At 40.8% G+C, this 20,191-nt stretch overlaps 1 protein-coding gene across 1 annotated transcript in view; it reads left to right on the forward strand.

Moving 5' to 3' along the window:
* Positions 1 to 20,191, forward strand: part of PTPRT (protein tyrosine phosphatase receptor type T) — a 1,078,581-nt gene that overhangs the window by 830,270 nt on the left and 228,120 nt on the right. Inside the window, 1 exon segment of the mRNA XM_079943946.1 lies at positions 2,801 to 3,074. Coding sequence (XP_079800072.1) covers positions 2,801 to 3,074 — 274 coding nt within the window.

A 20,191-nucleotide genomic window follows, 5' to 3' on the forward strand; every position in this document is an offset into this window, starting at 1 on the left:
TGGATCGGTTGAGTGCCCCCCAAGCCCAGTGTAGAGTATTGTAGGTGCTATTGCAAGCGTGGACAGGTGAACCCAAGAGGCTGTTGCTCCTTTTCTCTTAATTCCTTTTTGCCCTTTCCCTCATAGATTAGAGTCACATGAGTAATGGACCCTCAACAAGTAGCCCTTAGCACACTAGCCAGCTTCAGTTTTACTCGAGATTCTTGTTATATGTAAAGTAATACAGGTCTTGAAAACTGGCATAGGTGCTCCTCCACTCTCACCCCATGACCTGAGTTTGGGACTTGGGTCTTTGTGCTGTTTTTCAGGGACTGTTTTGAGCTTAACTGACCTGATAAACATAGTGATGGTACCATTGAAAAAGACCTCAGGGTTGAGGATAGGATGAATATTAAAGTCATAATTTAATTTAATTATTTGTTGACTTCAGTTTTTTTGTTTTTTTGTTTTTTGCGGTACGCGTGCCTCTCACTGCTGTGGCCTCTCCCATTGCGGAGCACAGGCTCCGGATGCGCAGGCTCAGCGGCCATGGCTCATGGGCCCAGCCGCTCCGCGGCATGTGGGATCTTCCCAGACCGGGGCACGAACCCGTGTCCCCTGCATTGACAGGCAGACTCTCAACCACTGCGCCACCAGGGAAGCCCTGTTGACTTCAGTTTTATATACACATTTGGATGTCTCACACACACACAAATACATACACACACTTTGGGCTGTTGGAGACACTCACTCAGATTTCATACACACTTATTTAGGTGTCCAAACACTCAGGTTCACACTTGTCTGGATGTTACCCCCACTTATTCAGAGAGTATACATGTTCGCTCAGCTTTCAGACACCCAGGTCCTACAGATCCTCATTTGGACGTCGTTCATACTCAGATGTAGTTTGTACTCCCAGAGAGGTTGGCCACATTCACTCACATGTCACTCACATGCGCTCTGGGCTGTTGAGTTCTTGTCCAGATGTGCACAGCAGATAGCAGGCATCTCATTGAGCTGTTGCTCACCTCCACTCCCATATCACTCATCCAGGGGCAGCACTCACATGCCCATTTGTTTCCCATCCGCATTGCTGACCATCCCCATGCTCAAGGAGATCCAGGGGAAGACTTGACACATTGATTGTGTCATGTTTCCTTGGGTCAGTCCCTCTGTAGCCTTTTTTCCTTAATTAAATAATCCTGTACCTCTGTCTCCACCAAGTTGTGCTTCTTAACCAAGTGTCTTTAGATGGGTAGTCTGATTGAAGAATGGTAGCACTCACCACATTCCATTTTTATAAACCGTGTGTTCGTTCACTGTGTCATCTTTAAATGATTGGTTTGAGGCCATTGCTGCAATCACTTCATTAATTTGCAAAAGTTCCTGGAGGTACTCTTTGGATAATTGGCTTAAATCATGAGTCCCAGAGATATGTGCAATAAAGATCTTAAAAAAAAAAAAAGCATTTATTCAAGAGAACTACAAACTGTGGGCATTTGAAGAGATAGTAAAATGTTATCAAAATTCACAAAATTTAGGATAACTTTTATAAAAGGAGCCCACACATTTGGCATACAGTTGGTGTTTTAAAAAGGCTCGTCATCTCTCTTCACACATTAACACCTTCTTACAGTCCTTCTAAGTTGAAGGGAATGTGTGAGATCACTAGATAGGAGCTCAGAAGAATCACTGTTTATCTTGATTAGGGTTTCTGCATCCTGTCAGGTTGGGTTTCATGCTTATTTTCAATTTTAGTTCAATTTGGTCCATTTGAACAGGCATTCACTGATCACTATGTAGGTATCAGGCAACCTGCTGAGCAGTATGTGGATGGAGGAGAGTGATACAGAGATAACAAAGCCACAACTTCCACTGCCTAAAAGGTCACAGTCTAGACCTAGAAACAGCAGTTCCATGCTTATGTTATTGCCGTCCCGAGCAGATAGCCATGAACGAACAGTGGAGGAGCGAAGTAGGGGGAAAGTCATTCAGATTTGGAGGATCTATACCGGCTTCATAGAGGAGATGAAAGACAGGCTTAGCCTTTAGAGAAAGGCTTCCACAGGCAGAAGTTGAATGAGAGGGCGTTGCAGATGGAGGAAGCACGAACTGGTGATGGCATAGGCTGGGATCCAAAGGAGGTTTGTGCGATAGCATGGGGTCTGCAGCAGCTGCAATGAGGGGTTTACCATAAGACTGTCTGAGGGGTAGACTAGAAGCCAGACAAAGTGCCCCAAAGGTCAGGATGAGGAGTCTAGATTGTCTCGTTTGAAGAATGGAGAGCCTATGAACGTGCTTGAAGAGGGACAGTGTTTATGTTCAGGAAGGTCAGTGGATTGACTGGTGAGTTGATCCAATCAATTAGAGGCAAAGAGACTAGCTGAGTTCAGCTAAGAGGTGGGGAAGTGCCCAACCTCAACAGTTTGATGGGAGGAGAAAAAAAGGGAGGGGCAGGTTCAGATTGCTGATATCAAGTCAACAGAGCTTGTTGATCAAAGTAGAGTGCAAACCAAGGATACAGGAAATGAGAGTGAGCCCCGTCTTCAAGATCTGGCCACTTGATGAGCAGTGCTACCCTCACTAAGGAAAGAAATGGAGAAGAGGAACATACAGGTTTGTAGGGGTTGAAACTGAGTTGCATTTTTGGACATACGCAGTGTGAGCTGGCTTTGGAACATCTAAATGGAAATCTGTTTCTACAAAACAGCGGGTTTATAAGTCTGAAGCTCAGGAGGGAGTTGCAGACAGAAGTGACGATGATAAAAGTTCATCCCTCCAGGGGGTTGCTCATCTGCCTCTCCTCTTTCCCGTCCAGTGTTTATCAGCTGGTTGTCAAGGAGGAGCGACTTCAGAAGTCACGGAGGGCAGCTGACATCATTGAGTGCTTTTCGGTGCCGGTGAGCTATAGGAATGCCTCCAGCCTCGATTCTCTGCACTACTTTGCTGCTGAGTTGAAGCCTGCCAACCTGCCTGTCACCCAGCCATTTACAGTGGGTGACAACAAGACATACAATGGCTACTGGAACCCACCTCTTTCCCCTCTGAAAAGCTACAGCATCTACTTCCAGGCACTCAGCAAAGCAAATGGAGTAAGTATGGCCACATGGAGGCCATGTCTTGCCTTGTTTTCCCATTCTTAAATGAGAAGGCAGCATGACTTTAGAGCAGAGGTTGACAAACTAAGGCCCGTGGACCAAATCATCCTGACCCATGCCTTTTTTTGTGAGTAAAGCGTTGTTGGTTTTTGGCTTTTGGTTTTTCATACAGTGACGCCTATTCGTTTCCACGGTCTGTAACTGCTTTGATGCTCCAGCAGTACACTTGAGTAGTTGAGACAGACTGTATGCTGCATAAAGCCTAAAATATTTACTATATGGCCCTTTACAGAAAAAAATTCTGAGACCCCTGTATTAGAGGATAGAAAGGTGTTTCACTTGGGCAAATCATATGCAGATCTAAGACTTAATTTCCTCATCTATAAAAGAATACCTATAAATTTGATATCTATTAATGCACTAAACATGTTTTACTTAATCAGTGACTGCTAACCCCTTTATCATTACCGTTAGTCACATTAGGAAGTATTTTTCTCCCAAAGACAAGGTAACCTTTTTGTGTCAAATATTTTTTTGGCTACTGAGGAGTGCCAGTCATAACATTACAAAATCACAGGGCTGTAAAGGATCTGAAAGGTCATCCAATATCTCCCTCCCTCCCCCTGCGTACAAAACAGTGCTTCAGTCAATACTACAATATCACAGTTAACTGATGTTAATAATTATTCCTTTTTTAATTGAAGTATAGTTGATTTACAATGTTGTGTTACTTTCTGGTGTACAGCAAAGTGATTCAGTTATATTTACATATTCTTTTCCATCATGGTTTATTACAGGATACTGTAAATAGTTCCCTGCACTATACAGTAGTACCTTGTTGTTTATCTGTCTTATGTATAGTAATGTATCTGTTAATCCCAAACTCCTCCAACCCCTTTCCTCTTTGGTAACCATAAGTTTGTTTTCTATGTCTATGGGTCTATTTCTGTTTTGTAAATAAGTTGATTTGTATCATTTTTTTAGATTCCACATATAAGTAATATCATATGATATTTGTCTTTCTCTTGCTGACTTACTTCACTTAGTATGATAATGTCTAGGTCCATCCATGTTGCTGCAAATGGCATTATTTCATTCTTTTTTTATGGCTGAGTAGTATTTCATTGTGTGTGTGTGTGTGTGTGTGTGTGTATATATATATATATATATATATATATATATATATGTATATATATGTATATATACATATATATCACATTTTCTTTATCCATTCAAATGATGAACATTTAGGTTGCTTCCATGTCTTGGCTATTGTAAATAATGCTGCTATCAACATTAGGATGCAGGTATCTTTCTGAATTAAGGTTTTCTCTGCGTATATGCCCAGGAGTGGGATTGCTGGATCATATGGTAACTCTATTTTTAGTTTTTTAAGGAACCTCCATATTGTTCTCCATAGTGGCTCCACCAATTTACATTCCCACAAACAGGGTAGGAGGGTCCCTTTTTCTCTACATGCTCTCCAGCATTTATTTGATGATGTTAGTGCTTATTCTTGAATACCTCCAATGACAGAGAACTCACTTCTTTATGTGGTAACTTTGCTGATCTTTGTGGAGGCTGTGGCTCTAAGAAAGCTTTTTTTTAACTGACTTAAATATATCGTTTATTGTAGTTTCTACCCATTGCTCTTGATCCATACTTTCAGGTCCCAATAGAACCAGTGCAATCACCTTCTCAGGTGGCATTTTTCTTCAGTTACATAAGAACTTTTCCACCATTCACTTCCCCTCTATACACACAGACCCATCTGGTCTTACGTTCGCAAGCTAACTATCTTTAAGTTCCTCTTATACTCAAGTATTTTCTGTCTAGGATGCTTTTGTGGACATGTTTTGTTTCAGGTTGCCATATTTCATTCAACAAATAGATAATGAACAGTGACGTTTGCTAGACGCGATAGTGCATATTAAGATTATGTAGTATGTGCCCTCAAAGAGCTTCTATAAATGTAAGGGAATCTTATGTGCCATGTTCCACAGTGTTTCTGGAGAAGTGAGAGGCTCACTGGAGAAGGGAAAGCTGAGACAGAAGCAAGATTTGCTAAAGTTCTTACAGAACAGCCTGTGGCCAAGGTAGTCTAGTCTGTCAGTGGCAGTCATTACCTTATGAGAAACCTGGATTGCGAAACTAATTAACATTTAAAATGTCCACATACCCATTTAGATTCCACATTGGTATTTCAGTTCTGCATTCATTACTGGTTCAAGCAGCATTCCTCACAGAGAGTATAAAACTACAAAAAGAAGCCAGACTGCCTTCCACCTGTCCGTCTGGTCTTACCTCTGCATGCAACACTCTGATGTATTGTGGAGGAAGACATATAAAGATGGCCAGAAGCATCTGGGAGCTCATCTTCTTCTTGGTTCTCTGCATCCCATATGAGCCAGTTTCTTGGTTCAGCACAACCCTGAGAAGGGATGGCTTTCCCTCCTCTTGGCAACATATCGAGAGGTGCTGTTGGGTTTCCACGCTGTGGAGCAGAGTCATAGCTTCATTCAATTCACCTGCTATCGCATTCCTACCAAGATTCTCCTGAAAACCCAGCAACAGACCAAGTTTGTAGAACCCAGGGAACTAGAAAATGGACCCCAGGAGAGATTTCCCCAACCTGAGCATGGTGGGTCCTAGAAGAACAGCAGATGAGGCAGGAGGATTGCTGGAGGTCTTGCCCCCCCGACATCGTATAATAGAAACCGTTTTCAAGACATGTGGTTTTGCCATTGGGCAAAAGTCACCCCACTGTGAAGCTGCCTCATCTAAGAAGCAGTTTCTACTACTGCTTCCGAGATAAACAAAGCCATTTAATTACTCGTGCCTCTGATCCCACCCCGTGTGTACACCCATTTGGGAACTAAGGTTTGCTGTAATGAGACACGAGCAGGAATGGAACTGGATGGGTGCTTATGCCAGGTGTCTTGAGGGTATAGTCGGCCTCACAGGAACAGAGAGGAAAAAGCTGTGGGAGCTGGCACTCAGAGTACTGTATTTTTCTAGCAAGAGAAAAACCACACACCATTTCAAATTACTGTGTAGTATTAAGTTTTACCGAAAAGAGTTGGGTGAAAGGGACACAGGAGCAGGAAAGTCATTCTCGGTCTAACACATCTCTGCTTGGCCCCCTCAGATTTCACAATATCATAAAGGGCAGAAGACAATGCAGTTAAGCCTGGAGGATTTTTGAGGAGATGCAATAACCCACAAATTTCTTACCAGCCAAGTTGTTGTTCTTGTGTAAATGCATCAGAAAGACATTCTCACCATCCTGAGGGTCCCACAGGTCCTGCTTCTAATAAATCATTCAAGGAGCAGCTGACCAAGCAATGAATCAAAATAAAGAAATCAAGAATAGAGAAATATGAAATAAAAAGACCCACAGTGAGCATGGAAACTAATTAAATATCACATTAATGCTAAATAAGTGCTCTAAACATGTTACAAAGAGGTTAATATTAAAAGCAATTACTTAAAGAAAAGATGTATAATGTAAAAAGTTAACAGTTGTGATCTGGGTCTGTAATTCACTCTTATGTCAACAAAAACTAAGAAAGAGTTGGAGGATTGATGAATGTAAATAAAAATCTGCTAATTATCCCACTTTAGACAGGATAGAATAGCAAATGACTATTTTATTTTTGATACTAAGATTTTTTTTAGGTATACTTTTTTGGAACATAAAGGCAGCCTTCCAATCTATCATAGAAAAGCCAGAAGACAACAATCTGCAAAGAAAAGGGGGAGAAATAAAGGAAACTATAAGTAAACATGAAAATCAGCAACTGTAAAGCAGGCCAGAAACAGAAGCACTATATTTTTTTTTAAGTGATGCTTCACTCCCTTCAGAAAGGGGTAAAATGTCTTGAGTCAAGTAAAAACCAGGATTCAGCAAATCTGTATCACTAGAAGATTAAAAACAAAGGTTAAGGCAAAGTTATATTATATTTAAAAAATTAAGGGAAAACAGAAATGGCCGTTTGTTGCAGGATGGTTGTGGGCAAGGTTGAATGATTTACTGTCAGTCAATTTCATTGCTTCCGATCCCGTCTACAAGTTTCAGTCAAAACAGAGTAAGAGAATTTTAGGGTTCAGATATAGTTATTCTGTGGATAGTAAAGATGTTTTTTCAGCTTAGCAGAGTGCCTAAATAGTCAGCCTTTACCATCAGACTGCCTATATACAAAACCCTAGTAACTGTGTGACTTTTAAGTAACCTATTAAAAGAGTTAGATGTGACTGATTAATTAATTAAGGAAACATCTAGCAAGCACACGCTCTATGCCCCCCCCCCTAAAAAAAGGCATCTTTTTTGAGTGCTGGGAATAAAGCAGCAAGCCAAACAGACAAAAAATGCCTGCCCTCGTAGCATTTACATTCTAGCAGGGGAGAGACCAAAAATAAATAAGTAAAATCGTGTGTCAAATAATTAGTCATTAGGTTTAGAAATGTGGAGGTCACTCATTAAATCTTGACTATTATTAGGATGGGAGTAAAGACATTTTACAAACTCTACAGTGAACTCTATAAATGTGGAGTCATTTAATCCAGCCCTATAAAAACCATGGAGAGTCCGAGTATGATGTCCACTATGAAGCATGGTCCTCAGAGTCCTCACAGGCACTTCCATGAAGTGTGAGTTGTCCACAGGCACTTGCGTTTGGAATTTTGATCAGATTAGTATTGGGTTGGCCCAAAAGTTCATTTGGGTTTTTCCATAGCATCTTATGGAAAAACCCGAACGAGCTTTGGGGCCAACCCAATATCCCATTTACCCATCTGTGCTTTCTTACAGATGACAAGGTCGGTCCCACCTGTTGAAGCACTGTCTTTGGTGCTGAATTCTCAGCATCTGTCTTTCCTGCAAATCAGGCCATATTGTAACTATTTGTTTTGGATACAACAATATTACAGATCTATAGCGGTTAAGAATTGGATGATTTTGAGGTGTCATCTAATCTACACCAGAAGCCAACACAGAAATCTCTAATAAAGTGTTCTTGGCAAGGCATTATATAGCCTCAGCTTGACCGCTGCAATTCTTTGGAGGGAAAGAGTTGATTCCTTTGTTGAACAAGAAAAATTGTTAGAATTTTCTCCTTTCTATAAAGCCAAATTCTGTCCCCTTAACTCTCTGCTCTTGGAAACTTGTATTGATTTGAACAAATCAAATCATTCTTTACCATGTCAGCCTTTTGGAGAAAATACGACAGTATCAACTACCATCCCTGGTCACCCAGGCCATCTCTCATTGATATTGAATATGCAATTACTTCTGTTTCTCATAGGGCCTGATTTCTGTATCTCTTTCATCCTGTTTTTTCTGTTCTCTCATAGACAGACTCCTTTTTTCCAATGCCTTCTTTAAAAAAGGGTAACCAGAACGTAGCATTGTACTGCAGATACAGTTAGACCATTCCTGCTACATTTCAACTACCCCTCCTCTCTTGACCATTTTCTAAGACATTATTTCTCATACATTCCAAGATACTTTTCTCACTTCAGGGACCTCTTGCAGGCTGCTGTATTATCCATGTCTGTCTTCTTCATTCTTCGAAGAACTAGTACCTTCTCAGTTTTTAGGCCTCATCTTCAACGTCATATCCTTTGGGAACTTTCCAGTCATATTGTCTAAGAGCCATCCACACCAACACTCACTATATGTTAACCTGTTGTTTTTATTTAAAACATTGTGCATATTTTTAAACATCTTTATTACAGTATAATTGCTTAACAATGGTGTGTTAGTTCCTGCTGTATAACAAAGTGAATCAGCCATACGTATATATATATCCCCATATCCCCTCCCTCTGGTGTCTCCCTCCCAGCCTCCCTATCCCACCCCTCTAGGTGGTCACAAGGCATGGAGCTGATTGCCCTGTGCTCTGCGGCTGCTTCCCACTAGCTATCTGTTTTACATTTGGTAGTGTATATATGTCACTGCCACTCTCTCACTTCATCCCAGCTTACTCTTCCCTCTCCCCGTGTCCTAAGGTCCATTCTCTACATCTGCGTCTTTACTCCTGTCCTGCCCCTAGGTTCTTCAGAACCATTTTTTTCTTTTTTTTTAGATTCCATATATATGTGTTAGCATATGGTATTTGTTTTTCTCTTGCTGAAGTACATCAGTCTGTATGACAGACTTTGGTCCATCCACCTCACTACAAATAACTCAATTTCATTTCTTTTTATGGCTGAGTAATATTCCATGGTATATATGTGCCACATCTTGTTTATCAATTCATCTGTCAATGCACAATTAGGTTGCTTCCATGTCCTGGCTATTATAAATAGCGATGCAAAGAACATTGTGGTACATGACTCTTTTTGAATTACGGTTTTCTCAGGGTATATGCACAGTAGTGGGATTGCTGGGTCATATGGTAGTTCTATTTGTAGTTTTTAAAGGAACCTCCATACTGTTCTCCATAGTGGCTGTATCAATTTACATTCCCACCAACAGTGCAGGAGGGTTCCCTTTTCTCCACACCCCCTCCAGCATTTATTGTTTGTAGATATTTTGATGATGGCCATTCTGACCAGTGTGAGGTGATACCTCATTGTGGTTTTGATTTGCATTTCTCTAATGGTTACTGATGTTGAGCATCCTTTCATGCCTTTGTTGGCAATGTGTATATGTTCTTTGGAGAAATGTCTATTTAGGTCTTCTGCACATTTTTGGACTGGGTTGTTTGTTCTTTTCATATTGATCTTCATGAGCTGCTTGTATATTTTGGAGATTAATCCTTTGTCAGTTGCTTCATTTGCCAATATTTTCTCCCATTCTGTGGGTTGTCTTTTCATCTTGTTTATGGTTTCCTTTGCTGTGCAAAAGCTTTTAAGTTTCATTAGGTCCCATTTGTTTATTTTTGTTTTTATTTCCATTTCTCTAGGAGGTGGGTCAAAAAGGATCTTGCTGTGATTTGTGTCTTAGAGTGTTCTGCCTATGTTTTCCTCTAAGAGTTAGATAGTTTCTGGCCTTACATTTAGGTCTTTAATCCATTTTGAGCTTATTTTTGTGTATGGTGTTAGGGAGTGATCTAATCTCATACTTTTACATGTACCTGTCCAGTTTTCCGAGCACCACTTATTGAAGAGGCTGTCCTTTCTCCACTGTACATTCCTGCCTCCTTTATCAAAGATAAGGTAACCATATGTGCGTGGCTGAGCTTTCTATCCTGTTCCATTGATCTGTCTTTCTGTTTTTGTGCCAGTACCATACTGTCTTGATTACTGTAGCTTTGTAGTATAGTCTGAAGTCAGGGAGCCTGATTCCTCCTGCTCTGTTTTTTGTTCTCAAGATTGCATTGACTATTCAGGGTCTTTTGTGTTTCCATACAAATTGTGAAATTTTTTGTTCTAGTTCTGTGAAAAATGCCATTGGTAGTTTGATAGGGATTGTGCTGAATATGTAGATTGCTTTGGGTAGTATAGTCATTTTCACACTATTGATTCTTCCAATCCAAGAACATGGTATATCTCTCCATCAGTTTGTATCACCTTTAATTTCTTTCATCAGTATCTGATAGTTTTCTGCATACAGGTCTTTTGTCTCCTTAGGTAGGTTTATTCCTAGGTATTTTATTCTTTTTGTTGCAGTGGTAAATGGGAGTGTTTCCTTAATTTCTCTTTCAGATTTTTTATCATTATTGTATAGGAATGCAAGAGATTTCTGTGCATTAATTTTGTATCCTGCTATTTTGCCAAATTCACTGATTAGCTCTAGTAGTTTTCTGGTAGCATCTTTAGGATTCTCTATGTATAATATCATGTCATCTGCCAACAGTGACAGTTTTACTTCTTATCTGATTTGGATTTCTTTTAGTTCTTTTTCTTCTCTGATTGCTGTGGCTAAAACTTCCAAAATTATCTTGAATAATAGTGGTGAGTGGGCAACCTTGTCTTGTTCCTGATCTTAGTGGAAATGGTTTCAGTTTTTCACCATTGAGAGCGATGTTGGTTGTGGGTTTGTTATATATTGCCTTTATTATGTTGAGGTAAGTTCCCCCTATGCCTACTTTCTGGAGGGTTTTTATCATAAATCGGTGTTGAATTTTGTCAAAAGCTTTTTCTGCATCTTTTGAGATGATCATATGTTTTTTCTCCTTCAGTTTGTTAATATGGTTTATCACATTGATTGAAGAATCCATGCATTCCTGGGATAAACCCCATTTGATCATGGTGATTGATCCTTTTAATGTGCTGTTGGATTCTGTTTGTTAGTATTTTGTTGAGGATTTTTGCATCTATGTTCATCAGTGATATTGGCCTGTAGTTTTCTTTATTTTGTGACATCTTTGTCTCGTTTTGGTAACAGGGTGATGGTGGCCTCTTCAAATGAGTTTGTGAGTGCCCCTCCCTCTGCTATATTTTGGAAGAGTTTGAGAAGGAAAGGTGTTAGCTCTTCTCTAAATATTTGATAGAATTCACCTGTGAAGCCATCCGGTCCTGGGCTTTTGTTGTTGGAAGATTTTTAATCACAGTTTCAATTTCAGTGCTTGTGATTGCTCTGTTTATATTTTCTGTTTCTTCCTGGTTCAGTCTTGGAAGGTTGTGCTTTTCTAAGCATTTGTCCATTTCTTCCAGGTTGTCCATTTTATTGCCATACAGTTGCCTGTAGTAATCTCTCATAATCCTTTGTATTTCTGCAGTGTCAGTTGTTACTTCTCCTTTTTGTTTCTAATTCTATTGATTTGAGTCTTCTCCCTTTTTTTCTTGATGAGTCTGGATGATGGTTTATCAATTTTGTTTATCTTCTCAAAGAACCAGCTTTTAGTTTTATTGATCTTTGCTATTGTTTCCTTCATTTCTTTTTCATTTATTTCTGATCTGATCTTTATGCTTTCTTTCCTTCTGCTAACTTAGGGGTTTTTTTTGTTCTTCTTTCTCTAATTGCTTTAGGTATAATGTTATATTCTTTATTTGAGATGTTTCTTCTTTCTTGAGGTAGGATTGTATTGCTATAAGCTTCCCTCTTAGAACTGCTTTTGCTGCATCCCACAGGTTTTGCGTTGTCATTTTCTCATTGTCTTTTGTTTCTAGGTATTTCTTGATTTCCTCTTTGATTTCTTCAGTGATTTCTTGGTTATTTAGTAGTGTATTGTTTAGCCGCTATGTGTTTGTATTTTTTACAGATTTTTTTTCCTGTAATTGATATATAGTCTCATAGTGTTGTGGTCAGAAAAGATACTTGATACAATTTCAGTTTTCTTAAATTTACCAAGGCTTGATTTGTGACCCAAGATATGATCTGTCCTGGAGAATGTTCCATGAATCCTTGAGAAGTAAGTGTATTCTCTTGTTTTTGGATGGAATGTCCTATAAGTATCAATTAAGTCCATCTTGTTTAATGTGTCATTTAAAGCCTGTGTTTCCTTATTTATTTTCATCTTGGATGATCTGTCCATTGGTGAAAGTGGGGTATTAAAGTCCCCTACTGTGATTGTGTTACTGTCAGTTTCTCCTTTTATGGCTGTTAGCATTTGCCTTATGTATTGAGGTGCTCCTATGTTGGGTTTATAAATATTTAGAATTACTATTTCTTTTTCTTGGATTGATCCCTTGATCATTATGTAGTGTCCTTCTTTGTCTCTTGTAATAGTCTTTATTTTAAAGTCTATTTTGTCTGATATGAGAATTGCTACTCTAGCTTTCTTTTGTTTTCCATTTGTATGGAATATCTTTTTCCATCCCCTCACTTTCAGTCTGTATATGTCCCTAGGTCTGAAATGGGTCTCTTTTAGACAGCATATATATGGGTCTTGTTTTTGTATCCATTCAGCCAGTCTGTGTCTTTTGGTTGGAGCATTTAATCCATTTATATTTAAGGTAATTATCAATATGTATGTTCCTGTGACCATTTTCTTAATTGTTTTGGGTTTGTTTTCATGGGTCTTTTCATTCTCTTGTGTTACCTGCCTCGAGGAGTTCCTTTAACATTTGTTGTAAAGCTGGTTTGGTGGTGCTGAATTCTCTTAGCTTTTGCTTGTCTGTAAAGGTTTTAATTTCTCCATCAAATCTGAATGAGATCCTTGCTGGGTAGAGTAATCTTGGTTGCAGGTTTTTCCCTTTCATCACTTTAAATATGTCCTGCCACTCCCTTCTAGCTTGCAGAGTTTCTGCTGAAAGATCAGCTGTTGACCTTATGGGGATTCCCCTGTATGTTATTTGTTGCTTTTCCCTTGCTGCTTTTAATATTTTTTCTTTGTATTTAATTTTTGATAGTTTGAGTAATAATGTGTCTTGGTGTGTTTCTCCTTGGATTTATCCTGTATGGGACTCTCTGGGCCTCCTGGACTTGATTGACTCTTTCCTTTCCCCTATTAGGGAAGTTTTCAACTATAATCTCTTCCAGTATTTTCTCAGTCCCTTTCTTTTTCTCTTCTTCTTCTGGGGCCCCTATAATTCGAATGTTGGTGCATTTAATGTTGTCCTAGAGGTCTCTAAAACTGTCCTCAATTCTTTTCATTCTTTATTCTGCTCTGCGATAGTTATTTCCACTATTTTATTTTCCAGGTCACTTATCCGTTCTTCTGACTCATTTATTCTGCTATTGATTCCTTCTAGAGAATTTTTAATTTCATTTATTGTGTTGTTCATCATTGTTCGTTTGCTCTTTAGTTCTTCTAGGTCCTTGTTAAATGTTTCTTATATTTTCTCCATTCTATTTCCAAGACTTTGGGTCCTCTTTACTATCATTACTCTGAATTCTTCTTCAGGTAGACTGCCTATTTCATCTTCATTTGTTTTGTCTGGTGGGTTTTTACCTTGCTCCTTTATCTGCTGCGTATTTCTGTCTTCTCATTTTGCTTAACTTACTGTGTTTGTGGTGTCCTTTTCGCAGGCTGTAGGTTTGTAGTTCCCATTGTTTTTGGTTTCTGCCCCCAGTGGGTAAGGTTGTTGTAGGACTCCTGGTGGAGGGGACTGGTGCCTTTGTTCTGGTGGAGGAAGCTGGATCTTGTCTTTCTGGTGGGCATGCCACATCCGGTGGTGTGTTTTGGGGTATCTGTGAACTTATTATGATTTTAGGCAGCCTCTCTGCTAATGGGTGGGGTTGTGTTCCTGTCTTGCTGGTTGTTTGGCATGGGGTGTCCAGCACTGTAGCTTGCTCGTTGTTTAGTGGAGTTTGGTCTTAACGTTGAGATGGAGATCTCTGGGAGAGCTCTCGCTGATTGATATTATGTGGGGCTGGGAGGTCTCTGGTGGTCCAGTGTCCTGAGCTCAGGTCTCCTACCTCAGAGGCTCAGGCCTGACACCTGGCCAGAGCACCAAGACCCTTACATGTAAATTGGTTAAATTCTCCAATCCAAAGGCACAGGATGGCTGGCCTTCCATGCTGCACTCGGTCCTCCAGCTGGGCCTCGTCCGTCGGGCCTGGTTGACATGGAGAGCCTGCTTTGGATCCAGGTCCAGCTGCATCCCCTAGCATCTAGAAGAAGCAGCTGATGCCCCTATCTTCCCTTATCCCTGCTGCAACTCATCACGATCCTGTAGCGCCTGAGGCTCTGCCCCTCACCATTGTGCATATTTTTAATTGCACTTGTTTTTTGCAGTGCATGCCTCTCTCATTAGACTGAGAGCTCCAGGAGGCAGGATCTCTCGTTTGCTGCTGTATTCTCCCTACTGAGTACAATATTTAACACACAGTAGAAACTCAGTCATCCTTTGATGAATAAATGAATGAGAGTACAGACTGTTTCTTGTTGTCTCTGAGTCTCAGTTCCCTCACTTACAAAATTGAAATAGTAATACACACTTCGCACAGTCATTTTGAGGAGGATTAAATGAGAAACGATCTTGAATACTGAAAGGCACAAAATAAGTGTGAGTAAAGTCTGAATTTCCATTCAGTGTAGTGTGAGAGATCTGGCTCTGAGCTATTTTCCTCATAGAAGGATCTGCCATAAAGGACTTTCCTTCCATCATAGCAGTAATACTTTCCACAGCTGTCTCATTTCACAAGCTCCAGGCTCCTGGGAAGCCTTGATTTCCTCCAGATCTTCCACATGGTACCCAGAGTAGCTGTCTCAGTTGTAAACAGCGGGTGGGTGCAGTTTTGCATTGTTTCTTTCCCACTCTTCCCAGAATGAGGTCTGCTGAATCTACTGTTCTCGGCATCCCCACCACCATTAGCCCTGAGTGTGAAGATGAAAGGACCATAACTAACGGTTGTATGCAAAACAAGTGTGGCGAGTTCATGCAAATATCCATCAGAAGCCACCCTTTGTTGGGCAGCGCTACTGTGCCTGTTCTATTTATGCAGAGGGAAGACTCCTTCCTATATCCTTTTCATCACGTGGGGGCACATTTAACCTGCATGATGCCTCCTCCAAATGGTGAGCTAAATAAGAGAAGTGGGAAGCAGAAGGGTGACCACTCTCTATGTTTCATTTCCTCTTCCAGCTCCTGAATTCACTTGCCTCTTAAGAACAGTTGGAAGGCAGATGCTCTTTTGAATGAGTCCTCGTGTTTGCTGCGTTAATCACATTATAATAGTTGGGACGATCTAGGTAGAGCTGGGTTAGGGAAAATTCTGTGTCTCTGAATGAATTGGAAGAAACCATATTTAGTTGTGTCCAAGCCCTGTGAAAATAATATTTGCACATGGATGGGTTTACTGAGGCATGGTTGGGTAGACAGAGCTGAAAGTCAGGCATCAGACAGACTTGGCTTTGAATTATGTCTGTTCCCATGTATGTGAACTTGAGCTGATTTCTTCACATCTCAGGATACATAATGAGATTAATGATGTACCTCCCCCAGACTTGGGGAGAGCAAATGAGACAATGCGTATAAGGCATCCGTCACAGTTGTTGTAGTTCTAGTTCTCTTTTCCTTTTTGCTGCTTCCCTGAAGCTCCTCTCTTGAAGGAGGGGAGGGTTGAAGCGCCCTTTCCTGGTACGTTCCAATTTGTCCTGTAGACTCCACGTAGAAGCACATCACTTCCTAGGAGGACCTCAGGAGCCATGTCTGTGTGGCACCTGCTGACTGCCTTAATTCACCCATGACTCGGTTGCTTTGTAACCCCACCCCGAGCTTTATTTTTCTTAGTTTAACTTTTCATATGTGGTTCCAAGCCTGACATCTGTTCCTGTTGAATCTTTTGATATAATTGATTTTGGCTTTGGAGAATGATCTTGCCCCTCCCAACCCCATTTCCTGATTCTGTTTTTACTTTAGTGACTGTTCACATGAAAAAAGCTCAGGTGGACCATGGAATGAGAAGATGCTGGAATCCCAAGCTCCAATGAATTAGAGTTAAGACCACACAGGAGGTCACATGGCTTGGATCTGAGATATTCCAGAGGGAGTTTATAAGAAAACTCCTGTATTGGTTAGGATAAACTAATTTATGCTGTAGTAACAAGCAACCATGAAATCTCAGTGTATTCCAGAAAAAATATTTTCCACTCTTTCTACATGTGCAAAATGGGCCAGCAGAAGGGCTCTGCTTATCCTGGTTACTCAGGGGCTTAAGTTGGAAAGTCCATCTTGACATGTGTTTCCATAATCACCAAGGCAGGGAAAGAAATGTGGCAAACAAGGCAATGGTTCTAAAAGTTTCCACACAGAATGATACACAGCACTTTCCATTGGCCAAGACTAGTCATGCAGCCATGCTTAACTTCAAAAAGGCATGAGGCAGTGCCTTCCAACTGTGTGCCCAGAGGGAGAACTGGGATATTTGAGAACATCCCTAAGGGCCACCACACTTCCCCATTATACCCTAAGCTTTTCCTTCAAACTCTCATAATACCCAGACTCACTCTTGAAGCACCGGTGCAGTTTCTATCACAGATCCTGAGAACTTTCTTTTATTGAGCACCTGCTGCATCCCACACACTAAGCAAGGTGTTTTCATGTATACGACCTTATGATTGGTCTCACAAAGTGACTCCTTTTAAATCAGTGCATGCGTGGACTGCCAGAAGCACCATGAAGTCTCATAGCATCTCAGTTACTTCATACTGATGGAAGGATTTTAGTAGCAGCTTTGTCTTTACCTCCATGGAGATGCGGTCAAGAAATGTCTAACATTCCCTGTGACACTGTTCCACTTTAAAAGACTGTAGTTCTTCAAAGTCTACCATGCAGTGTGGTTGAGAGGCATTGGAAAACCTTAGATCTCTCCTACCCATCGATAGCTGAGCCAAGGTAGCAGAAATCTGCGAGTCAAAGGCCTCCCTACATCCTTTTTCTGACTTGTTGCCATAGCCCTATGTTAGGAACATATTTCTGGGTTTTATTAGCTCTGCGAAAATGGAAAGGAAAACTGAGAAATGGACATTTAGAACCCAGGGTTATCATCACACCTTTCTGTAAGCACTTTGGAAAACTCTGGCCTGCTAAGTGTCCCCTCCCAGTTCTTGTCTGTCCCCAGAGCCTGGGTGCCGTGCCCCATCTACCTGCCCAGGCCTCCTTCCCAGTCCTCAGCGGATTTTGTCTGCTGGGTATCACCCAGCCCCTTGGGTATGTCTACCTCCAGGGCTGCATTCTACCCTTTGAGCCTTATCACTTGCTCTTGAAAGCTCTGAATTTCTGCTGAATCCCTGTTAGGTCTCAAAATTCTCTTTCCAGGTAGAGAGAAATTCTCTGAATGTCACCTTGTACAAATACCAAGGTGAGCTCCCCCAGGTTGCTTTTTCACACACTTACAGTTCCTAAAGATTTTATCATCAATGGTATGAGAGCTGAGGGACCGAGAGCATTTTCCTTTCAATGAAAATATACTTTAAACTCACTTGGAGAAGGAAATGAAGGTTACCCAGATGTTGACAGCTGATAATCTTGCCAGCCTGGGCCTTGAGGCATCAATGCTGCAGGCCCTCATCCCTAAAAAGTTCAGTTTCCATATAGCAGGGCTTCTGCCTTCATCAGGCCCCTTCCAAACTGAGGGTCTCCATGAAATTCAGCCCAGTTGGCTCCCAAATGGTGAAAAAGTGGGAAAACCTCTGAATTTGGAAACTGGATCCAGGAGCTTAAGTCATTTTATAGCTACATGAACTGAATATTGACCCTAAACTTCAGTTTCCCCATCTGTCAAATGGGGATGAGATATGCCCTCCCAGACTCACTGGGGTCTTTGTGAGGAGGAAACAATAGGTGTGATAACTCGGCACGTTCCTAAGCACCTTTCAAAGGAAGGTGTTGCTAACATGAATATGTGTTTGAGTACAAATTCAGCGTAGGTGTGTATATGCATATATACATCCATACACATGAACGTTTTAGCGTGTGTGTGTATGTAATGTACATATGAATATGCATATATACATATTCAGTTAAAATAAAATATTTAGCTCAAGAATCTTAGTGGTAGAAAGGTTATCACTGTGCCAGAGTTATATTGGCTTGGCCAAAAATTTCGTTCGGGCCTCTCCGCAAGGTGTTACGGAAAAACCCAAACGAACTTTTTGGCCAACCCAATAGTATTGGTGGTTAATGAAATAGAACATTACCTACACCTCTTGGGCTTCCTGGAAGCCAAGGCAAAAAGGGGCATGTGGCAGGTTCTCTTACTTGAGAGAAAGAAGTATACCTATTTTTCATCAAAGACACTAGAAGAGGTGTGTATCATATATATCCTTACGTAAGGGGCCTTGAGGAGATACCAATCAGTATCATGATATCATTTTTGCTCAAACACTCCGTTATTTCCTTTTCCACCAATGTTGTCATACAGTAGTAAACTGGAATTTAATGGAGCCATTTACATGCAAGGATTCTGTTTCTTGTACTGTACAATAACATTAATGCTATAAATTAATGCCATTAAATAAGATGAATGGATCTCAAAGTTTCTTTCCCCTCAGCATTTTTTATGACTGTGTTTCGTATGGGGTCTTTCCTTTTGCATAGATTGGCACTAACTCTCTGTGATCTTAGGCAAGTGAGTTAGACTCTCTGAGTCCCATTCTCATTTGGAAAATTTCAATACCCATAGTATCAACTTTATAAAACGTTTGTTAATTGTTTAATGAGAAGATGCATTTAAAAATGCTTATCACGGTGGTTGGCGGTTAGTAAACACTCAGTGTCAGCTGTCATTATTAGAATATCATAGGTGATAAGTATGAAGCAGAATGTGGGAGTTCACTGAGGAAAGAAAAAGCGAAATCTATGGGTGCACAAACATTTTTAACCCATCGATCAAATTTGAATAGACTGTGGATGGGGTACAGGAAGAGGAAATTCAGGAAGGAGAAGCAAAATCAGTGAAATCCAGGGTGTGCAAAGATATCAGCTGACATGCGGGATGCCTCGAGGAGAGAGAGGGAGTGAGACTCCAAAGGAAGGTCAGGAATGTTGTGCTTATAGACAGACAAGTTCAGAAGTGAGGCAGTTCTTCTGCAGGCCCTTCCTGGAGGCTGAATTTTGGTCAACTTCCATCTTTTACATCATGGACTCCAACTTTGCAAACTCATAAACTCAATTTACCAGGATATAGAGTTGAGAGGAGATTCAAATAAAACAAACCTACAAGAGAATGGTGGAAATAGTAGGCAATTCTTTTTAAAAATAATTCCTTCCCTCCTAAAGCATCCCTAAGTGTTTCCTATCTCAGAAGTCTGGGTTGCCCAAGATACCTCACCTTCTATATCCAGTTGCCACCGAGTCCTACTGATTCTACACTCTGAAATTCTCTCCAATCCATGTGCTTTTCCTATCTCCAGCGCCACTATCCTCATTCTGAATACCATCATCTCTTGCCTAAGAAACCTCAACAGCCACCCCCTGCACCAAGCTGGTCTTCTCACATCCACTCTTACTTGCCTCAAACCCATTCTCCACCCACAGCGAGCGTACTATATGTATCTTCATTTAACAGATGAGTAAGCCAAAACTCAGAGAGGCTACTGAAGCACATTCCAGAAGCAAGAGACTGACCTGGGTTTGAACCTGTACATGTAAAAATGCTGTTAGTTGGTCCTGTGCAATTAATGTCATGCTTCGTGCTGAGTCATAACCCCACAAGGTGGAATCTGGCTAGACTGAGACCAGCAGAAGCCCTAAAAGACCCCCCAATCCCCCCACATCCACATTTTTCTCTTACGCCCACCAAACGTGGCCAGCTTCAACCCCCTGCTCAATCTTGA

This window comes from Stenella coeruleoalba, assembly GCF_951394435.1.
Source record: "Stenella coeruleoalba genome assembly, chromosome: 15".
NCBI lineage: Eukaryota > Metazoa > Chordata > Mammalia > Artiodactyla > Delphinidae > Stenella > Stenella coeruleoalba.